This window comes from Oenanthe melanoleuca, chromosome 2 (genome assembly GCF_029582105.1).
Source record: "Oenanthe melanoleuca isolate GR-GAL-2019-014 chromosome 2, OMel1.0, whole genome shotgun sequence".
Taxonomy (NCBI): Eukaryota; Metazoa; Chordata; class Aves; order Passeriformes; family Muscicapidae; genus Oenanthe; species Oenanthe melanoleuca.
Genome location: NC_079335.1, coordinates 80,873,121 through 80,892,925, shown reverse-complemented (window position 1 = coordinate 80,892,925; position 19,805 = coordinate 80,873,121). Strand labels below are relative to the sequence as shown.

Genomic DNA, 19,805 nt, shown 5'->3' with positions numbered 1-19,805 from the left:
AGGTTCTGCATTTCTATGTTAAGCAATTTTTAAATTAAGGAGCATAGTACTGCTTGTCCCTCCCTTTCCTTTTTTTCTACTTCCAGGTTGCTTCCACCTACCCAAAGTTCCTTTCTCCCACATCCCCAAAAGATCTTATGCAATTTTGGCCTTTCTGTTGGCCTGGTCACTTTTCAGGTTTAGACATTTCAAAAGGACTTGAACTAAAATCTCAAGTCTGTTGTTGCACCACAGTAGCCTACTGACAGGATAGCAAAGCAAACTGCTGATTCCAAAGGTTTTCTGGTGTTGTGGAGATAACTGCTCTGTTGTTTAAAATAAGTGACTTTTTAAAAGGTTACACAATACTTGGTTTTGTCTTCTGGATTTAAGCAGACATTGAGGGTCTGATTCTCCTCTCTGTGTCTCCTGGGTTTCAAATGCAGTACCTCAGCATAAAGCACCAAGCTTAGTGATTAAATTGGACACTAGGAGTCCAGCTCCAGACTGAAGATCATTAGCAACACAGACAGAGGCAAAGCTGTGAAGGTGGGCAAGAGATGGACACCCCAGTGGTTGTGTTGGTGAAGAAATCTCATTGCAGTCATAGCTGGGAATCATTTGAGACAAACACTGCAAAACCCTGAGTAACTGCTCAGTAAGGAGGAGGGCAAGAATTGAAACAACTCTACTGGGAGGGCTTAAGCAAAGACAGAGAGAAGCAAGAGAGGTAAACATGGCACAAGAGCTGTCACTTTGAAGTCCCAGAAGAGAGACAGTGATGGAAGAAGAACGTGATGGCAACAACTCTAAGACCCTAGAGGGCAGGGGAAAGTACATGAAAGGAAGGAAATTGTACTGTGTGCTAAGCATTTTACTGCAAGCCTGATTACATGAATACAGTTGGTCAAGAATTCTAAAAAATGTTAAAAATCAGTGTTGTGCAAGGCAGTGGAGAAATGCCAGAAACAAGTGTTAATTTTAGTATGGTGAGTCCTCCAGAAATCTGGATAGGTGAAAAGTCAGCTGAATGGTTAGGTGGTGAGAAAGTCCAAGTCAGGAGACTCCCAAGTGACAAAGATATATACTGTGAGCAAGGTAGTTGCCTTTGCTAGTCAAGATGCAAGGATGCCATGCAGGATGGGAAAGCGAGATGGCAAGGCAAAGTTGCTTTTGGCAAGAGAGAGAAAAAAATCACAGATATTAATTGAAAGGGGAATCCAGAGATCAACCTCTTCCTTGGAGCAGGGCCATGAGTAGATAAGGTTAGCCATAGCCTTCATCCAAGGATGAAGATTCCAGAACATTTCTAGCGCTGCTATTCACCCTGGGGAAAGGTTGTTCCCTAATGTGCAACTCACTTTACATGTGCTGTGGCCACTGCCACTCAGTAATGATATGGCACTGCCAAAAGACATCAACGTGTAACTTTTGCAACCATGCTTAAAAGGAGACAGAAAAGTGACCCACACTTGCCATGACTTTACAGGCCTGACTGAGTCTGTGTTGTCATGGTTTTGGTTCTCCTTGGCCTTCCAGGTGTGGCTTTTCTGTCTTTATTCCCAAGGTATATCAGGAAGTGCTTAAGAGGCTTATCCATGGGGACATGCTGCTCTTCCATGAGGAGAAGGAGGGCATGGCAGAATTGGATCTGAATGCACAGGGATCTAGTGTCATTTTTCATGACTGAGACAGGCAGAAGGCATTTCTCTTGGGGCTCTCTAGGAATAGTGTAAAGGACGTACTTCATAACACTTTTCCTATGTTCCTTCCCATTTGGGAAGCAGGGCCAGAAGGACCCTGGGAGCAGCTGACCACTTGATAGTAAAGAGAAAGGACTCAGGGACAGTCTGTAGTCACTTCTCTGCCCGGAAAAGGGAGTCCTGCTGTTTCAAGAAGATGTGTTTGTAGTAAGATGCTGGTGGTGGTGTGTAAGTCCATTAAGAAACCTGGTCCTTTGCTCTCTGTTGTGAATTCAGATAGTCAGGAGCATTCTCTGCAAATATGCATGACTGATCAGGACACTCTCTTAGGAGAAAGAGCAGTGACATGAGTAAATATGACCTGGGAGATTCACATTTGTCTTCCAGAAAGTACTTATGGCCATTAGTGTTACTTAGTATTAGACTTGATTCTCCCATTTGCTCTTGCCTCATACCAGTGAATAAGTGGCAAAGTAAAATGAGAGCAAAGCAGTACAGTGCTAGCCTGGAAATAGTGTTGGAAGGGTGAAAGTTTACCAAGGAGAAAGTTGTGAGGCACATGTGTTTTATTTTCCTAGTTCTATAGTGTTGTTAAATATTTTCCAACTGCTGTGGGACAGAGATTAGAAAGTACACGTGTTAGACCCTTTTCAAGCAAAAAAAGAAGCACCAGTATCAGGAACAAAGGCAATTTTGCCTTATTGGTTTATTTCATAGACAGTTCTGCCAGGCTGCAAAGTTGCTAAAAAACTGACAAGAATGTGGGTGAGTAGCCTGCCTTGGGGATCAGCATGAGCTGAAACCAATGGAGATGCAGAAGCATTCTGCAAGAAGATTTTCCTGCGGTTTTTTCTACTTAGGTTTCAAAACTTTAAAATTACTGGTTGAACTCAACTCAGTCTGTACTGAATTGTGGAAGTTCTGGTTCAGAAAGTGCTGAAAAGACAAAGTAATGTTCTTCATTGCACTTAAGTTCTTCTTTGCAACTTAATGTTCATCTTTGCTAAGTATGGTACTTAGCGTGTAAAGCTAGCATTTTGGGCTTCTTTGGCCAGGAAAATGAGCCAGAGGCATAAATTTGAGGTTATTTTTCATAAATACTCTCTTCTAACATTGAGAGATTTGTCAACAGTACAGGAAAATTAAGAAGTGCACAGGTTATTGAGATGTTCCTTGTGGTGTGTATTTAGTTCATTTTTGTTGTTGCAATAACCTGTTTAGTAATCGAGTTTCTAGGGGGAAGAAAACCTTCCCAAGAAGAGGATAGTCTTGGTCTTGTTGTGCCTGATAAAGAAGAGGAAAGGGTGATCTGCCAAAAAGATAACAGTAGCACCAAGACTTCGTGAGGCCAGTGTTGCTGAACTGGCAGCTGCTGCCTCTGTGCCTTCTTCATTGACTTCCAGGTAACACTTGTGAAAAACTTGGGACAAAAACAGATCACCAGTCTTGGACATTGCTGTGAAATCAGCTTGACCTTTTGTGAAGGCATCTTGTATCCCCATCCTGCTCAAAGTAGATTTGAGGTCATATTTCTCTTCTAACGTGAACCTGGGCAGATAAACTTCCGTGTTAATTTCCTCCATTAGTTCTGGGTTGGTCCATGCAGCCAAGTTTTCAAAGGTCAATTCTCTTTCTAGCTGCAGTTAGTAAAAGAGAATTAGAAAATTAAGGAATGTTCAAAAACCTGTGCCCTATTTCTTCTCTTTTCTTAAATGCAGAACTTTTCAAGACATTGTAAGAGCACAAGAAGAACAGCAAGGGAACAGCAGTTTGGAAAACTTTTTAACTAAAGGAGAATGTTTTTCTGTAGTATATTAATGCAGTATTTGAACTGTTCTCAGTAATTGTCAGATAATATAGCAGAGCTACAATAGTCTGGTTGAATTTTTGTTTCCAGTGCTGTCTTCTCCACATTTTAGAATTTACAGTAAAGAGCTTCCCTCCCTGCCTCCCTCCCCCCCAACACCTTAGCAATGAAAATTTCTGCCAGAGGCAGAATCAGGCTTTTTACAGAAGGTGGCAGTATCCATACGTATTAGTTCTGGATATCCTGGAACATACCAGAGGCTGCCAAATTTTTGGTGGTTTTTTTTTTTTTGTGAATGAAATCATATCTGTCTGAATTTATGTGGACGATGGATCTCAGCAGGGCTAGTTTTGTGTCCTCATTTTTTGTTCGGCTGGAAAAGGGGCAATCTTATGGGGTCTGGGTTACCTGTTTCCAGGACTGATCAATTTTAGCAACCACAAACATGCTGGCTTCCAAGACTGAGAAATCTAGTCTGAGTTTCAAGAGCTTCAAGCTCACAGTACGAGATCAGATTTGGGATTTGCTTTACCTTGAGCCTGATCAGTACCCTCCTTGCTAGCCTTGCAGTCTGGTCTTTTACCATGCACATTCATAACGTAAATAAATAATGACACTCTTACTTTTTCACATTATTTATGTTCTCAGATTTTTTACCTTTTGTAAGCCGGAGATGTCACTCGGTAGCAGGATAAACATGCTGAGGTCATTATTGACGTATGGAAGCTCAAGAACATCAGCCTGAACTGATTCTATGTAGTTCAAGTTAAATTTATCCCTCAGGTACATCATGGGCACTGGTTTAGTTGTATGCTGCAACAAATCAAATGGAATATTTTACATTTGTACTCTGAACAAAAAGTAAAAAGACCAAGTTAAAGTGGCACAGTGGATGTTTATTATATTTACTCTACAAGCTGTCCAGTGTGTCTGAGACATCCTTTATGGTTAAGACACAGAACACAGGATCTTCAGAGTAACCCTGCAAAGCACTGGAAAAGCACTGGAAAGGCACTGGGAGGCGTGGCATGCTCTCTGAGCTGTCTCAGATGACACCAATTGTAGGAAACTGCATGCCACTATGATTTGTTGCATGGTTAAAAGTGAAAATGTAAAGAACTAAGCCATACTGTTTTGTTCACCTCTTTTGTTTTCCCTGCCTTTGGAGAATGGAAGCTTTTTTGAAGTCAGCTTCTGACAATTTACTTGTGCCTCAGGGCCTGGTATGTGTGTGCAGTTTAAGTGCTAAAGATGTGGTGAAATAAATATACTGAATATACTGAATGCTTTAAATGAAGTAACTATCCCACCACATGGATTTAAAGGGTGAGAGAATTTCTCCCTCCCCCTCCTCTTCTCCCATCTTTTTCAGGTTTTTCCACCTGCAGTATATTGCATTACCATGTTTATTCTGAAAGGCCTTTGCCTGGTAGCTTCAGCTTCAAACTTGGTTGCCCAGTTTCCTTTGAAGTAGAGTGCATTTATCAGGACTAGCCTGGTGAGTGAATCCACAGATCCAGAAGGCAGCAGATTTTGGATTTTACCTAGAGAAAACATAGGGACATTCACACATCTGCACATTTTCTCTGTTTCAATCTAAGTGCTGGTACAGTTTCTGGGGATATAAACCAGGGAAATTGTAAATGCTGACAGCAGCCATCTGGCTTGAGATTATTTGCAAATATGTAATTACTGAGGTAATTTTGTTTTACAAAGAAGAATCAACCATATTCCTCACACACCAAGATGGAGGACACTAATTTTAGTAAGAGCTTGTCAGTAGATGAGTAATATAGGAACAGTCTGATTTACCTTTCTGAGGTGAATTGTTTACCTGCCATGGGCCCCTTGGGCACAGAGAAGCCAAAATTACTCCTTTTTGATGTGGAGAGTGGAGGCTGGAACTTACCTTCAGTCTGTTGTTCAACACTGGAATTGATCTCTCTCCTAATTGCATCTGCTGCTCCCACAAAGTCAACTGATTGTGGCTCTGCATTGTAATATCTCTTGGCCAACAATAAGTATTCCTGCAGTGCAATAAAGACATCTGATTTAGGTTTGCTGCCTGCCAACATGAGTACTACTACAGCCAGAGATAAAAATTACATGGACACTAGCACAGTGTTTTCTCAAAGGAACAAAGTATTTTTTTGGTGGAAACACTCAATTTAAACATACTCATCTAACTGCATCTACAAATCACTCTGAGATTAGATACACATCCCAAAAAACTAAAATTTTAGTGTCCAAAGTCTTAGGAAAAATATCACAGAAAATATTAATGTTAAGGATAATAACATACGTTGCAAATCTAGTGAAAATATTTAGAAGTATATGGCTTATGTTGCCATAGGTAGATCATGAAGATTAAATGACACTGCATAATCTGAGTAAAAGTCTTACCTTATTGAAAGGAAATGTTTTTTCTCCATATAACTGATTGACACTTTTAAGTAGGTAGTTTTTAGTGGGTTGGTTGATTTCAAAGCTGAGTGCTTTAAATCCAGTATGGATGTTATCTGATTTGCCAATCTCTGTCTTGGAAAAAGAGAATTAAAAAGGACATTATTCATCTGTTGTGTAAAAACCCTGTTTTTTTCCTTCATGCAGATCCAAGTAAAGTATTTGTCTTCAGGTGGTCTGTTACCTATAGTACAAAAGAAGAGGTGCTCTAAACTGGACAGCTATTAAAAGAATCATTTTTAAGTATTAGAAGTTGCAGATGTGGCATAGACACTGTGGGTCTCTTGGAATGCAAGTGTTCAGAGCCTGAACTATATAAAATATTTAAGGGTTTATAAGTGGATATTGTGACATTTTGGATATCCAGAAAAGAAGTGTCAGAGAGTAATTCTTAAGCAATGCATGAGATATGGCTCTATCACTCCCTTAATTTATGAAAATAGGGTTACAATGAAGATTTGCCCCTGCATTTCTTAATCTCTCTCCTAATATTTTGTGGTTTGTTGGTTTTGGTTTTTTTTAAATGTTTCAGTAATTGTAGTAAATTCTCTATATTGAAGTGACAGGATTAAATGAATGTGAGTTCAGAGTCTCCACTGAGTTCAAGGAAGAAGCTGCGACTTAGTAAATTAAAAATCTGCACCTGTGCTGTATTTGTCTCATTATTATATCAGAATCAGAGGCACGAACAGACCCTTAATTCTCCACAGTGTTAGAACCCATAGCACTACCCACAGTGCTACCCACAGCACTCTGTAATTCTTACAATTAGGGCAAGTGTTGCTCATGAGAAACAATCCCTCTCCTGTTCATGCACTGCAAATGAGATGTTGGTATAACCCCTAAAATAAATCTTCCCACCATGGAATTTGGCTGTGGGATTCAGATCCATTCATCAAAACTAGTGACAGTCAGGGTTTTGTGGGCAGACTGCAGGGAAACATCTCACCTCCCTAAAGAGTAAGGATGACGGGAAAGAGCAGGGAGAATAGTTTGATATCACCATCTTTGAATTTTCGACTAGAAAAAAGCCTTTACTGACTCAGAGGGATTTCATTTGCTCTTCTGCATCATTCTGCTGTGTTAAATTACATACCAGTTGGGACCAGATGCCTGCCAGTATGGCAAAGACTTATCTCAAGAATAAAATTATTCCCATTTCTTTTAGCTTTATTGCAGGTAACTGGTCTACTTTAGAAGATCTCAACATGTAAATTTATATTGTTAACTTCTCAATTGAAAGACTAATTTCTGAAACATATCAAGAATAGGTAGCCTGTAAAAGTTAATGTTCTGATTTTCTTCATCTTGTTGCTGCAATCAAATGTTTGGAATAACATCTCTTTTCTTGGGATTAGCTCTCTGAGGTAAGAACTGCTAGCTTTTGAATAGTAATCATTTGAGGAAGAAATCTGTCCTCAGAGCTAAGGGAAAAAGATCAAAAGATCTATTGATCATCAAATGTTAAATTTTGCAAATTTGGGGTTAGATTATGCAATTCTATGTAAAAGGGGGAAGCATGTAATAAGTGTTGCATTAGGTGAAGGTATCAATGCTGCACCAATTAATTTTGTATACTAAGTCTGAGGAAGGCAGACATAAGCAAATGCAAATGTGGAAGGAAAGTAAAAGCAGGAGAAGATGTGGCCATGCCCATAGCTTGATCACCAGCTTGGGTAAGATACCTTCTGGAAACATGCACGTCGATTTGATAGACTCTCTTCTGTTCTGGAGTAGACATGCATTCTTATGGTTGTGGTGACATTTTTGGCTCCTTCAGCTTTATTAAAGTGAAGTACCTGTAGTGGAAAAAAAAATAATAAATGCAATAGAAAATTTGCTGTTTCAGTAAAATTTTTCAGTGACATCAGGAGGACTGGTAATGAGGACAGTCAAGCTCAGATTTTTTTCTTGTGTCCCATTCTTACTGAATACAAAATCTTTGTCTAGGTCTCCATGCCCATGTGTACAAAATAGCTTGTGCAAACTAAGCTGAGGGCTGCAGGGTGAAACTCTTATGTACCTGGCCTTTCTTGAGGAATCTGCCTGCTTTGAGCTCTGCCCTGGAACGACTAGTTAACACGTGGAAAGAGCTAATTATACCCCCAGATGGAGTCTACTAAAGGAGAAGTCTTAATGAAGCTCTGCTATGTGTCAAAAAGCCTGAAAATTGTGTGGGCAGTTCCATGCCTTAAATCCCGTTCTCTGGACTTGTTCACCTTACCCAGGCTACAAAGGGGTGAGAACAATCTTGGAACAGTTTTCACAAGAGCTGTGCCTTTTGTTTTGTTTTGTTTTCCCTTCATCCTAACAGATCACTCCTTTTTTACCCTGCCAGGTCACTCTTGTCTTGTGTATTAGGAGTTAGATTGCTTCCTTAGCAGGTGGGACAACTTCTGCCTTATCAGATGAAAACTCACAAGCCACCCCTCCTACAACAGGAGCTATGTACCTAAATTAAGTGTTTGGTAACCATGCATTGTGACTGTTCTCACTGCCCCCTGATGACACTACAAACTTTGAACAAGTGTGACTTGGCAATTTCAGTAAGTAATTTTGCCTGTAAAATACATAACCCAAAGAAAGAGTTGTAGTCTCATCATGGTCTTTCTCTAATCTTGTAGATGTGGATTTATGTTTAGCAAAGAGTAAAACTTGAAATAACTATAGGGGAGAGCCCTCAAAACTCTACACATTATATGGCTTTCCTCTGTTTCATCACAGCAAATTTTGGCATGGAGGACATTACTCAAAGAGTTCAGCTCTTTCAGACTTTTAGAACCCAGACTCACCTTTGCCATCTGATCTGCAGTATTGCCTTTGGCTCCCAAATAAACAGTAGCCAGGGCAGATGAAATACTCCAAGGAGAGAACAAAATATTCTTGTCACCATCTTCCTGACACTGCTGTTTGAAAAAGTCAAGAGCAAAGCTTGTGTTTGCTTTATTCAGGGTATCCATTGTCCTGAAGCTGCACAGAAAGATAGAAAAGATGCTGTTAATGAACCACCAAATATGATTGCTATTTATTTAGAAGTTTCTCTTCACTGTTTGAGCTTTTTTTGTGATTAAACGGCTTTCTAAAATTGACTATATAGAGAATGAGGAGCATTAACTATTATAGAGTTACATGAAGTTAAATGTGTCCTATTTTACTGATGGCAACAGCTATCATTTTTAGGGATGAACCAGCCTCTACCTGTGTTTCATGTATTGTTCACCAGGAAATTTATTGCACTGCCCTTTACAGTATCTTGGAGTGGCAGTTGATAGCATTACTCAGCAAAGCCTGGGCTAGAGACCACCAGCAAACTGTCTCTTATGACAAATGTTATGCTTCAATTTATTCAAGAGCCTTTTGACACTAATCTCTGTAGTGAACAAATACTCTGGTAACAGGAGGAGTCAAACTATTCATTTAGGTCAAGACAAAACACTCCTTCCTATAGCTGAGCAGGCACTGTCCCAACTATTGCATACTAAGTATCTTGAATTGCCTTTCTGACTTTTAAAAATGTCCTGAAACCCTGTCTTGTAGCACTAGCCCAGATCTGAGCTTCCTAGTTCTTCTGCAATGCAAGCTTTCTATATTCTGCAGACCACAAAGGCTGCTATTTGTCATTTGCCTTGCAGGTTTAGCTGAGGGTTCTAGTCAGGGACTAAGAGCTATTTTGGTTGGTATAGGATGGCCTTAGAATAAAATATAGTTTGTGACCCCAGTAGCTTGCAAACCAGGAGCTAAACTGATCATTCTAAACACTAAAGAGTACAAGAAAAAATTACCTGACTTAGGCAAAGACAATGGTTCTTAGTGTGCTGTGATATATATGCTAGTCAGTGAGCTCTAGAAATTATAGAACTCTGAACAATAAGTTGCTCTTCCTGTATATTTTTAAGACTTTCATCTTCTATGCTATGCCTGTGTAATCTTAGTTAATTATTTTCCCAAGCATTAATTATTTCCAGTTCAGATACCTGCTTGCTTTTTTCCTATGCATTTGTCAACAAAGCAACATCAGCCAAGAATAAGTGAAATAAATAGTATCTAGAAATCATTACAGTACCTTGTTTTGTGCAGGGAGAAACACTGCTGCTGTGGGTGTCTCCAAGGTTTCTGCAGTTCACATGAAGGGTAGGATGAATTTATAGTGTGCCTGGCCAGTTCTGCAGAGGTTCTTATGACTCATGACTCTGCAATGTAATATGCCCTATAGGCCACATCCCTGTGGAAGAACTGAATCACCTCAGAGTAGGATGTGAAGTGCTGGTAAGAATGATACCATACAAGAATTTTACAAAAGTGACTGCCTGAGTATTTCTATAAACACTTTTGTGGCAACAGGCTAGTAACAACTTGAACCCACACTACTTTGAACAATCTTTCCTTTATGGTTTGGAAAGTATAAAAAAAGGCAGTCACTGACCTATTTCTATGGTTTGTCTTACAGAATTTATCTCTGAGAAACAGACAGACAGAAAAAAAAGAAAGTGTCTTCTTATGTGTTTTTCTATTGTCTGCTTCCTTCTGAGAAAGTATTTGTCATTCTTGGTGGGTTTCTGTTTTGGAAAGATGGGTTTTGTTAATCTTGAAAGATTCTAAGACTGTACAGCCAGGGAAACTGTAAATGTGAGATAGGGAAGGTTAAGAGACAGGCACCAGCCCTTGCTCATATTAGCAGTGGGCAACATCCTTGAACTTAGTGTGGGTCTTAGACATTTCTATTTCCCCACCCAGTCTGGAAGCTGTTTGACCCATGTAGCACATCAGAGATCTATTCCTTGTTTTCCATTGCAGAGATGAATATTCTGTCAAATCCTCTTTTTCTTCTTTCCTGGGCTACTAAAATACCTCCTTGCAATCATACTGTCCCTTCTGTAGTCTTTCCAGTATCTGTCTGTCCCCACACTGACTCCTAACTGAAACACCCTTTAAAATCCACTTTGCCCTTTTTTTTTTTTTCTCTCTGCATTGTTAATACCTCCACCTTGAAAACCTGAGCAGGATTCCCAAGCTCTGTTTCCTCAGCATAAATTGCCTTTGGAGAGATTTCTTCTGACCTGCTGTCCTGTCTGTGAGCATACATTTAACATGGATTAACATTTATGTTGTAGGACAGAGGTTTGCAAGAAGGATCTTATAATGAGGAATGAACCATGGAAATACCTGCAAAGTTTGGTGCAGGGCATAGGAGGGTACAGCTGCAAAGGATCCCTTGACAATAGTGAAACTTCTGTGTCAATGTAACTTGGGAATTGAAAGCTTTGCTAAAGTTGCTTTTCTACCTGTGAGGAGCCACATTACTTCAATTGGATGGTGTTCTCCTGCCCCTCAGGTATTTTGAAATGCTATCTATGCAAAAGGGGCATGTGTGATTTGTAATTAGATGGATCTGTTATGTTTTTCAGAGAGCAGTGTAGTGTAAGAGAGGTATTCACTGCAGAACTAATTGTTCCCATAGCGCCTGGGAAAGTTGTAATCTGTTTACATTGGCTTTAAATGGTTTCCAAAGCATAAATGATTTGAGTAATCTTTGCAAATTTAGCCCTGTTGTTGAAGAGTGATAGATACTGTGAAAAGACTTCATCCCTTAGAGCAATTGGTGTGGATTTTCTGGTTATAAAGCAGGGGTGAACCTAATTTGCTAACTAGTGCTACTGCTTGCTCCCTTACAAGAAGTGACTGAGGTGTTCTGTTTACACAGGAATGCTGGGTTAGGCTGAATGAGAGGTCTGTGCTTTTGCAAAAGCTTTTACAGCTACCTTTTTAGAACACCTCTTGAATGGCATGGCTGGTAGTTAGGAAATAAAAATAAGAAAAACATACTGAGTAACTAAAATTATGCTCATCTCAGAGAACAAAATCTGCTTTATCAATGTGATGGGTTGATAATATTTTCTAATACCCTTTTAAATTAGCATCACTGGAGCATGGTGCTGCTGCTGACTCAGTAGCAGTGGTAATCCCACTCCTTACTAAGTCAACACAGCAGCACACTAGGAGACTTATATTTGTGTTAATAGTGTCCTTCCTGTGGGAAGTAAGCCTGTGGTCCCTTTCACTGCAGTCATTCATGTTTCCATTTTGTCAGGGCAAATATTGGCAGGATACCAGTGCCCTGGCCAGATATATAAAGGCATTTTGTTGTCCTCCAGTTTCAGTGTAACTTTGCACACGTCATTTTGACTACACAGTGTGTTGCTCTGTTCTTTAGTGCCTGGGTTCAGGAGTAGGTGATATGTTTGATGTCTGAACAGAACATTGTAAAGTGCCCTATAAGAGTTTTGAGAAAAAGACTTGCTGTCACAGAAAAGTGGTAGTACTTCTGCTCTCACACAGTATTTTTAGGATACAACTTTCCATGGCTGGTTCTCATGCCCATTGGTAGCTTATTTTTACTATCAGCTCTGTACAGCTCTTGGAAATCTGATTTAATTCACAACTAACATGATCTATATTTCAGGTAGATCAAAAGAAAAAGTAGTGTTTGAACAAAAGCTCTTCAGTTTCCCTGACATCCTGAAGTATTTTTGACAAGTACAGGCACTGTTTATTTACTTGGCAGGGAAGAATTTCTGATTCACCCAGCAGAGCACTCCGTTCAAGTTTTTGACGCAGCCAGAGCTGGCCAGTAGATTTTAAACATAAAAGGATTTTAAATACCCCCAAATCTTTAAAAGGACTTTAGGAGATACAAGAAGAATGTGAGAAGAAGAGTTTTGAAATCTGATATATTTTAATCCTTTTGTAGGTGTGATGTATTTTTTTTGTTTTAAATTTCTGTGTGATTTAAATTAGAAAATGGTAAGAAGGATAGGGGCACAGAAAATGAGAAAATAAGACTCTACTCTGCTTTTGTGTGGCCTCACCTTGGATACTGTGTGCAGTTTTGGGCACCACAGTATGAAAAAGACATTAAGTAATTAGAGAATGTCCGAAGGAGGGCCATGAGAATGATGAGGGGCCTAGAGAGGAAGCCATATGAGGAGCAGCTGAGGTCACTTGTTCTGTTCAGCCTGAAGAAGAGCAGACTCAGGGGAGACCTCATTGTGGTCTCAGCATCCTCACGAAGGGAAGTGGAGGTGCAAGTACTGATCTCTTCACCCTCATGACCAGTAACAGGATTTGAGGAAACAGCATGAAGCTGAGTCAGGGTAGTTTTAGGTTGGATATCAGGAAAAGGTTCTTCACTCAGAGAGTGGTTGGGCACTGAAACAGGATCCCCAGTGGAGTGAGCACTGCACCAAACCTGTCTGAGTTCAAAGGGCATTTGGACAACACTTGCAGGACACATTGTGTGCCTCTTGGGGTGTCCTGTGTAGGGCCAGTAGTTGGACTCAATGATCCTCATGGATCTCTTCTACTTCAGCATATGATTCTATGAATAGAAACATAACATTTTCTGTACTAAGGAGGGCTCTTTTCTGAGTGATAACTGTCATAGTGTAACTGAGAGCATGGCATGAGCTATACCTAACACTGTTGACAATAAAAAACTATATGTATCACCTAGACTGATTATAACAGATTTTGGGCTGTGCTGTAAAGGAATTTTGTGTAAGATGATATGTCTTTATCAACCTGAAATCTCAAATAGTTTTTAAGTTAAAGAGATACTCATTCTTTGACTATCCTTTTTCCCTTTAAAACTTTGGTCAATAATACACGTGTCTTTATTTTGAAACAGAGTAGATAGTGATCTGTTGTGCACCTCCTACAAGTAAATTTGCAAGCCTTCCCTTGCCAAGTAATCCTTGCTGACATAATCTAACACTATGTAAAACCTTATGAGTTCCCAAAGGGTGTGGTGAGGTTCCTGTATAAATATTATTGAGGCATTTTGTTCCACACCTGCAGAGGCAAAGGTGTGGTAAAGTTTGACAGTCCCAGCAGAATTCCTTGTACTTTAATATTACTTCTACATGCTTTAGCTTAGGCACTCTAATTAATGAAGGCAGTGTTTGTCCTGAGAAAATCTGCTCTGGTAAGAAGTGCAACACTTCTGATAAGGGACTGATCTCTATATCTGAAAAGGATCAGTTTATCTGTGAATGAATACGCATGCTGTTTCCACATGTGCAAGGGTGCAGTTTTTCTTTGAATGACTCAGGTGGTGAGCATTTTAAAAGTATCGTAGGTCACAGATGACATAAAAAATACGAAGAGTGGCCTGAATTTCTCAGCCATGATACACAGTTCTGTATTATGAGTAATGATATATGTGTGGCTTGTATCACTTTGGCTGAAACTTGTCATTTTTCCAAAGAAGTCTCTCAAAGGGTGGATCTGTAGGTCAGCTGCACAACTACTGAATCAGAAAGCTGATCCCATCTTCCCTTTCCAGTGCTATAGTGAAGGATGTGCCACATTATGGCATGAAGAATGTGAATATCAAGTCAGTGTATCTTCAACACACATTTCTAAACAAGTGCCCATCCTAAACAGGAGCCTTGTGCTGAGGTGGCAGAGCAGAATACAGAGGCAAGACTGTCTTTTAAGAAACTTTTTAGACATTTGCTCTGTTTTTCATACAGTTTGTTTGCAAATATTCTTGCTTGGTGGAATGACCAGGAGTTTCCCAAGGCAGTTGATGTTTTCAGGAGTTTCATCAGGATGATATTCCCAATACTCACTTGAGGAAGTATACAGAAAATCTTTGGTATTCACTGATCTGCTTGGCACTTGCTGCCCTTTCATAGTTTCATGCTTTTCAAGCTAACCATGGAACTGATCTGAACTACCTGGTTAAGTGCACATACAGCAGCAGTAATGTTTTGTCCTGGAAGACGGAAACCCCAAAAATGAGGGCTTGGAGTGGAATTTCGCCTTTGGATTGAAAAGGACCTTGGCTAGGCTGTAGTGTCATAAGCATCCCTTGAACATGTCTCATCAATGCCTTTGCCATTGCATCTTTCCATCTCTCACATTCCCTGCCTGTTGCACAAAGGATCTAAATCTCTTGAGACATGACATCCTTTGCGTGGTTCAAGTTAGCAAGCTTTTCACAACCAAGGAGATATTAATGACATGATACACAGCAAGTAATACAATATGATCTCATGTTCATTTCTGCTCTCAGGTAAAATAAGATGTAAGGTTTTCATTTTGTTCCTCAAACTTTTGTAAAAGTGGCAAAAGTGTGAACTTGCGGGGTATTGCACTGAGGACCTTCTTTTAAACTATTCTGATGACCATCTGCTCTTTATCAAAACATTTCCAAACTCTTTTGATTCAGCTGTAAGGAGATCTTCATGGCTCTATTATCTTTTGTACTGATATCTGTGGCTGATTTTGCTCTTTGAAAGCCAAAAGCAGAACTCTCTCTGTGTAGCTTAAAACTAGTGCAATAGCCCCTTTCAGCTGCTTTAGACTTTTATTCTTCTTGGTGCATCTCACTTCCTTTTCTTGACCTTTGGTTTTATCTTTCTTAATATCCTCTATCTTTTTTAATATCCCTTGCTTCTGTGGTTGCTTATTCATTGTCTGGGAACATAGACAGACCAACACATAGGTCAAGACCAATTTGAAATTCAGTGGAACAGAGGCAACATCAGGCTAAGGAAAGTTACCAGAAGACATGTAAGGAAAGGAGAGTAAAGGCTCTCTGTGGCTGCAGATGCACCTGAGATGCAGCTTGGCCTCTGTAGCTGACACAGCATAATCTCATAGCAGATGGTCCCTCCAGGCAACAGGAGGGGTAAACTGTCCTCCCACTTTGTTCCTCTCCCTGACATTTCTCTTCTTAGAATCAAGCCTTGACTCCAGCCCTGCCCTCTTCCCTCACTGCCCACAGAAGTAGAGATTGCTGAAGGGCAAGGAGGAAAAAGGAGGGCATGGTACGGGTGGGGACAGTCAGCACCTTGGGCAAAGATAGTTCATGAACAGCACCCAAGGGAAATGAGGCAGAATGAAATAGAAAAGAGGGAAGAGGCAAGAGGAACTGCTGCTGCACACAGCCCTATGAAGTTCAATGATTCCTCTTCTGCTCCCTTTGATCTGTAATTCCGTTCCGTACAAAAAACACATCTGGCACCTCACTCCCACTTTTATTGGCTTCTTATCAGAGCCACTAGAATGGAAATTTACCTGTGTGACTAAGAAGTCAGCCTTCCTCATAAGGATTTTTTCACCTCTAGGAATCTTTTCTTGTTCTCTGAAGGTGCCACTATAGAAATTCACTGTTTGCCTTCTGTGCGGTGCTATTGATAGCATTTAGAAAAGGTAGGAAAGTGATGAATGAGTTAAAGAAATAAGAGCACAAAATTAGTTTGGAATTCTTTTTGGTCTGGAGTAGAATGCAATTTGAGACTGTTTGTTCCTTTCACAAGACAGTTGGACCATATGGTATTAAATTATTTTTATTGTGATGTTCCACACTGTAGCAATGAGGAAATAGAGGCCAGGTGCAAACAATATCCCAGTGATACTCCCATATAATAAAATGTAGATAAATTATGCTTCTGGACTAAAAATGTGTAGCATGAAGCTATTATCTCACTTTTGTTCCTAAGCATTGTTAACCATCCTAGGAATTTCCTGTTCACATGGTTGACTAAACACTCTTTGGGATTTTCAGAGGTATTCTGGATATATTGGATCCAAGAGGTTTAAAAGTAAGGGAAAACAGTGAGAGCTTTGTGGGCTGGATATGGGAGAATCAAAATGAAGGAACTGATGGGGGCTCATTCACACGTGTGGCCAAGTCTCATTTGGTGAGAGAAACTAAGCTGGCTAGATAGTCTACACTACTTCTACATTAATAATATTTGGATTTATGCTTAAAGTGAAATTAGTCCTAGCATTGTGGATTCTCCAAATTTAAAGATATGCAACATTTGGCTGGGAGGAGCCCTGATGTGTTTCTGAAGTTAAGGCCAGATGACTGTCAGCTTCCTATTCCAATACAAGTTACTCTCTAACTCTGTGAACTTCAGGAGATCAATTTTTGCAAATAACTGACTTTGTTCAACCAAGCAACATTACTTGCATTTTTATGTATTAGAACAGTCAGTACTGGAATAAACAGTAAGGCCTCAGGGTCAAATTCTATCATCTCTATGGAATTACCTTCCCATTGTAAGACCACACGAAAGTGAGCAAGTGTGGTCTTGTATCGGCACAATTTACTAATCCTTTGAACTAATTTTGTCTCTTTGAATGCTTGAAATTACAAATATATGTGGGGTGTGGTGGTAGAGCAATAAAAGCCTCTAATGACAGATCCTAAAGCTGTGAGTATAAGACTTCTTCCATACTTGTCCTGAAAGACAGTCTGTGGACAAACAAGAACATAATCCAGCTGTCCTTCATGACACAGCAGAAAGTTAAAGTACTTCTTTGTGTCTTCTATTTGTGAAGAAATATGCTTTAATTGATAAAAACTAAAATAACCTGTAGATGTTGCAGTTTTAGAATAAATCTTCTGAAATTTATGTGTCCGTAGAAATTTAGGTGCGCTATTTTCATTACCAGATCAACAGAAACTCTAAGACCATAGTAAACACACTGTTAGCTCTCTTGCAATAAATTGCCCCATTTGTTATCTCTTGATCAGCAATCAGTTAAGATAAAAGAAAGTGAAGGAATGTATTTGACCTATCTACATACCAGTGAAGGTGGTGTCATGTTACCTTTGTTCTTTTGCAAGATCATGTTTGCTACCAGCAAGTCGTGTCCCTTAGGTCCTACCAAAGAATGTTTTATTTTGGAGGATGGAGCAAGGGAAGCCAAAACAAGTGGAACAAGCAAATATTGTGTGGGGGAACTGAAAAAAACATTCCACCACGGTCCTCCCAGCACTATGGTGTTGTGCTATGCATACAGAAATTGGGAAAGAGCAAAATCTTCTTGCAGTAACTGCATCCCCCAAAAAATCTGGTTTCACTTTCCTGGTGCTTCTTTGTGACAATTCCTCACAGTTCTGTTTTCTTTCTTGCTTCAGTGACAAAGAGATGAATAATTAATTCCAGAGAAAAACTATAACTCACCATAGACACCCCATCTCCTAGCATGATTATTCTCTTTAGCTTCTGAATAAAAGCCCATAAAGCTTTGTAAACACACCATAAAGATAAGTAAAAAACTTTCCCATTTCCCATTCCCATTGTTCTCTGAGGCAATGCTGTGTCACAGTTGCATGTAGATTCTGCACATATCCAGCTGCCTTCCAGACTCCTTATCAACTGTTGTTTCAGAGAAACTGGATGAATCATGTTTTGTGCAGAAATTGTTGTATCTGACTAGTTTGAGTTGCGTTCAGGAGGGAGTATGGGTCACACAGGGCCCTTCCTGAGAAAATTGGTCTCAATATTCTATCTTAGCCCAGAGTTATGAGAGACATATTCCTCACCTCTGAAATCAATGAACCAATGCAGACAGAAAAATCACAGAAATATAGATTATTTCAAGCTGTAAGGGACCCATAAGGATCCTTGAGTCCAACTCCCTACTCCTCACAGATCTATAAATAAGCTATATGACTAAGAGCATTGTCCTGATGTTCCTTGAATTCTAACAGGCATGGCACCGTGACCACATCCCTGGAAAAGCCTGTTCCAGTGACCAACCCTCTGGATGAAGAAACTTTTCCTAATGTCCAGTCCTGAGATAACCTAATTCTATTTTCTCATGCCCTTGCTGGTCACTAGACAGAGGAGAGCAGCAACTCCCCCACCCCTGCCCTCATTGAGGAAGCTGTGGGCTGAGATGAGGTCACCCTTAGCCTTCCCAAGCTGAAAAAGCCAAGTGACCTCAGACACTCCTTGTGAGTTTTGCCCTCAAGAGCTTTCACCATTTTGGTCCCCCTCCTCTGCACACACTCTTAGAGTATAATATTCTTATATTGCAGCTCCCAAATTCCCCCAGCACTGGAGGTGAGGCTGCCCCAGCTCAGAGCAGAGCAGGACAATCCCCTCCCTTGCCCAGCTGTGATACTGTGTCTGATCCCCCCAGGACAGTGTTGGCCCTCCTGGCTGCCAGGGCACTGCTGTCTCCTATACAACTTGCCATCCACACAAAGCCTCAGATTTGTACACATAACCAGGACTACTTTGTCCTGGGTGCATTTAAAATACTCCAAATGAAAAACATTTGCTTAAATAAGTTTTTATTATGATTAAAGGAACAAATGTGTACATTCACAAGACCCATTATGTACGGGGATAGGATACATGGAGAAAATTTGAATAGCAACCTGCCATGCTTGGTCATGATGATTGATCCAAAAATGCTTAAGAAGAAGTATGAATTATAAGATTCCTATGATGCATCTTTAGAAAGTGAGGAAGAGCCTTGCAGTATCAGGGGTAAAAATAAAAATCAATTGCTTTGTCAGAGTAGGTATGGTTGGTAGTAGTTTAGAGTTTAATCTAGGAGATTTTGAGTGACTTACTCCAGAGTATGGAGACAAAAATTTGTCCATAGAGAAATTGGCTCAGTTAGAAGGCTGCATTTTTTCCTGAAACAGGTGATGTGTTTTTTCACACTATTATTGTTAAATTACACCAAGAACATCTCTGCTAGTGCTCATGCTTTATTTGGGTCAAATTTTCTTCCCCTTAATTCTTCATCTATGAGGAAATAATAATAACACTCAGCAGAAAGGAAAGGTAAAGGGCCTCTGTTTTCCTGGCAAAATTTCTCTGCCTTAACTTCTTTTATTACTTTCTTTTTTTTTTTTTCCCCTTTTCTTTTTTTTTTTTTTTTTTCTTTTTTTTTTTTTTTTTTAAATTTAAATAAAGCCTTCTGGTTTTAGAAAATATGGATAAAATAGAAAGTTTGTGTTTCTTTTTACCCTTGATACTGCAGCACTTTGGGTCTTGCTGTGAGGGACAGAAGTTGTTTCAGCTTTCCTCTCT

The 19,805-nt window shown here is 39.8% G+C and overlaps 1 protein-coding gene across 1 annotated transcript; it reads right to left on the bottom strand.

Annotated features, from left to right (window-relative positions):
* Nucleotides 1–2,357: 2,357 nt before the first annotated feature.
* On the bottom strand, nucleotides 2,358–10,210 carry LOC130249153 (serpin B10-like). The gene is made up of 8 exons (XM_056483646.1): nucleotides 10,016–10,210; nucleotides 8,745–8,922; nucleotides 7,638–7,751; nucleotides 5,893–6,027; nucleotides 5,399–5,516; nucleotides 4,891–5,033; nucleotides 4,147–4,302; nucleotides 2,358–3,319 (listed from the first exon to the last, which is right to left on the bottom strand). The coding sequence occupies exons 2-8, from the start codon at nucleotides 8,910–8,912 to the stop codon at nucleotides 2,915–2,917; spliced, it is 1,239 nt and encodes a 412-aa protein (XP_056339621.1). The 5' UTR covers nucleotides 8,913–8,922; nucleotides 10,016–10,210; the 3' UTR covers nucleotides 2,358–2,914.
* Between the last annotated feature and the right edge of the window lie 9,595 nt (nucleotides 10,211–19,805).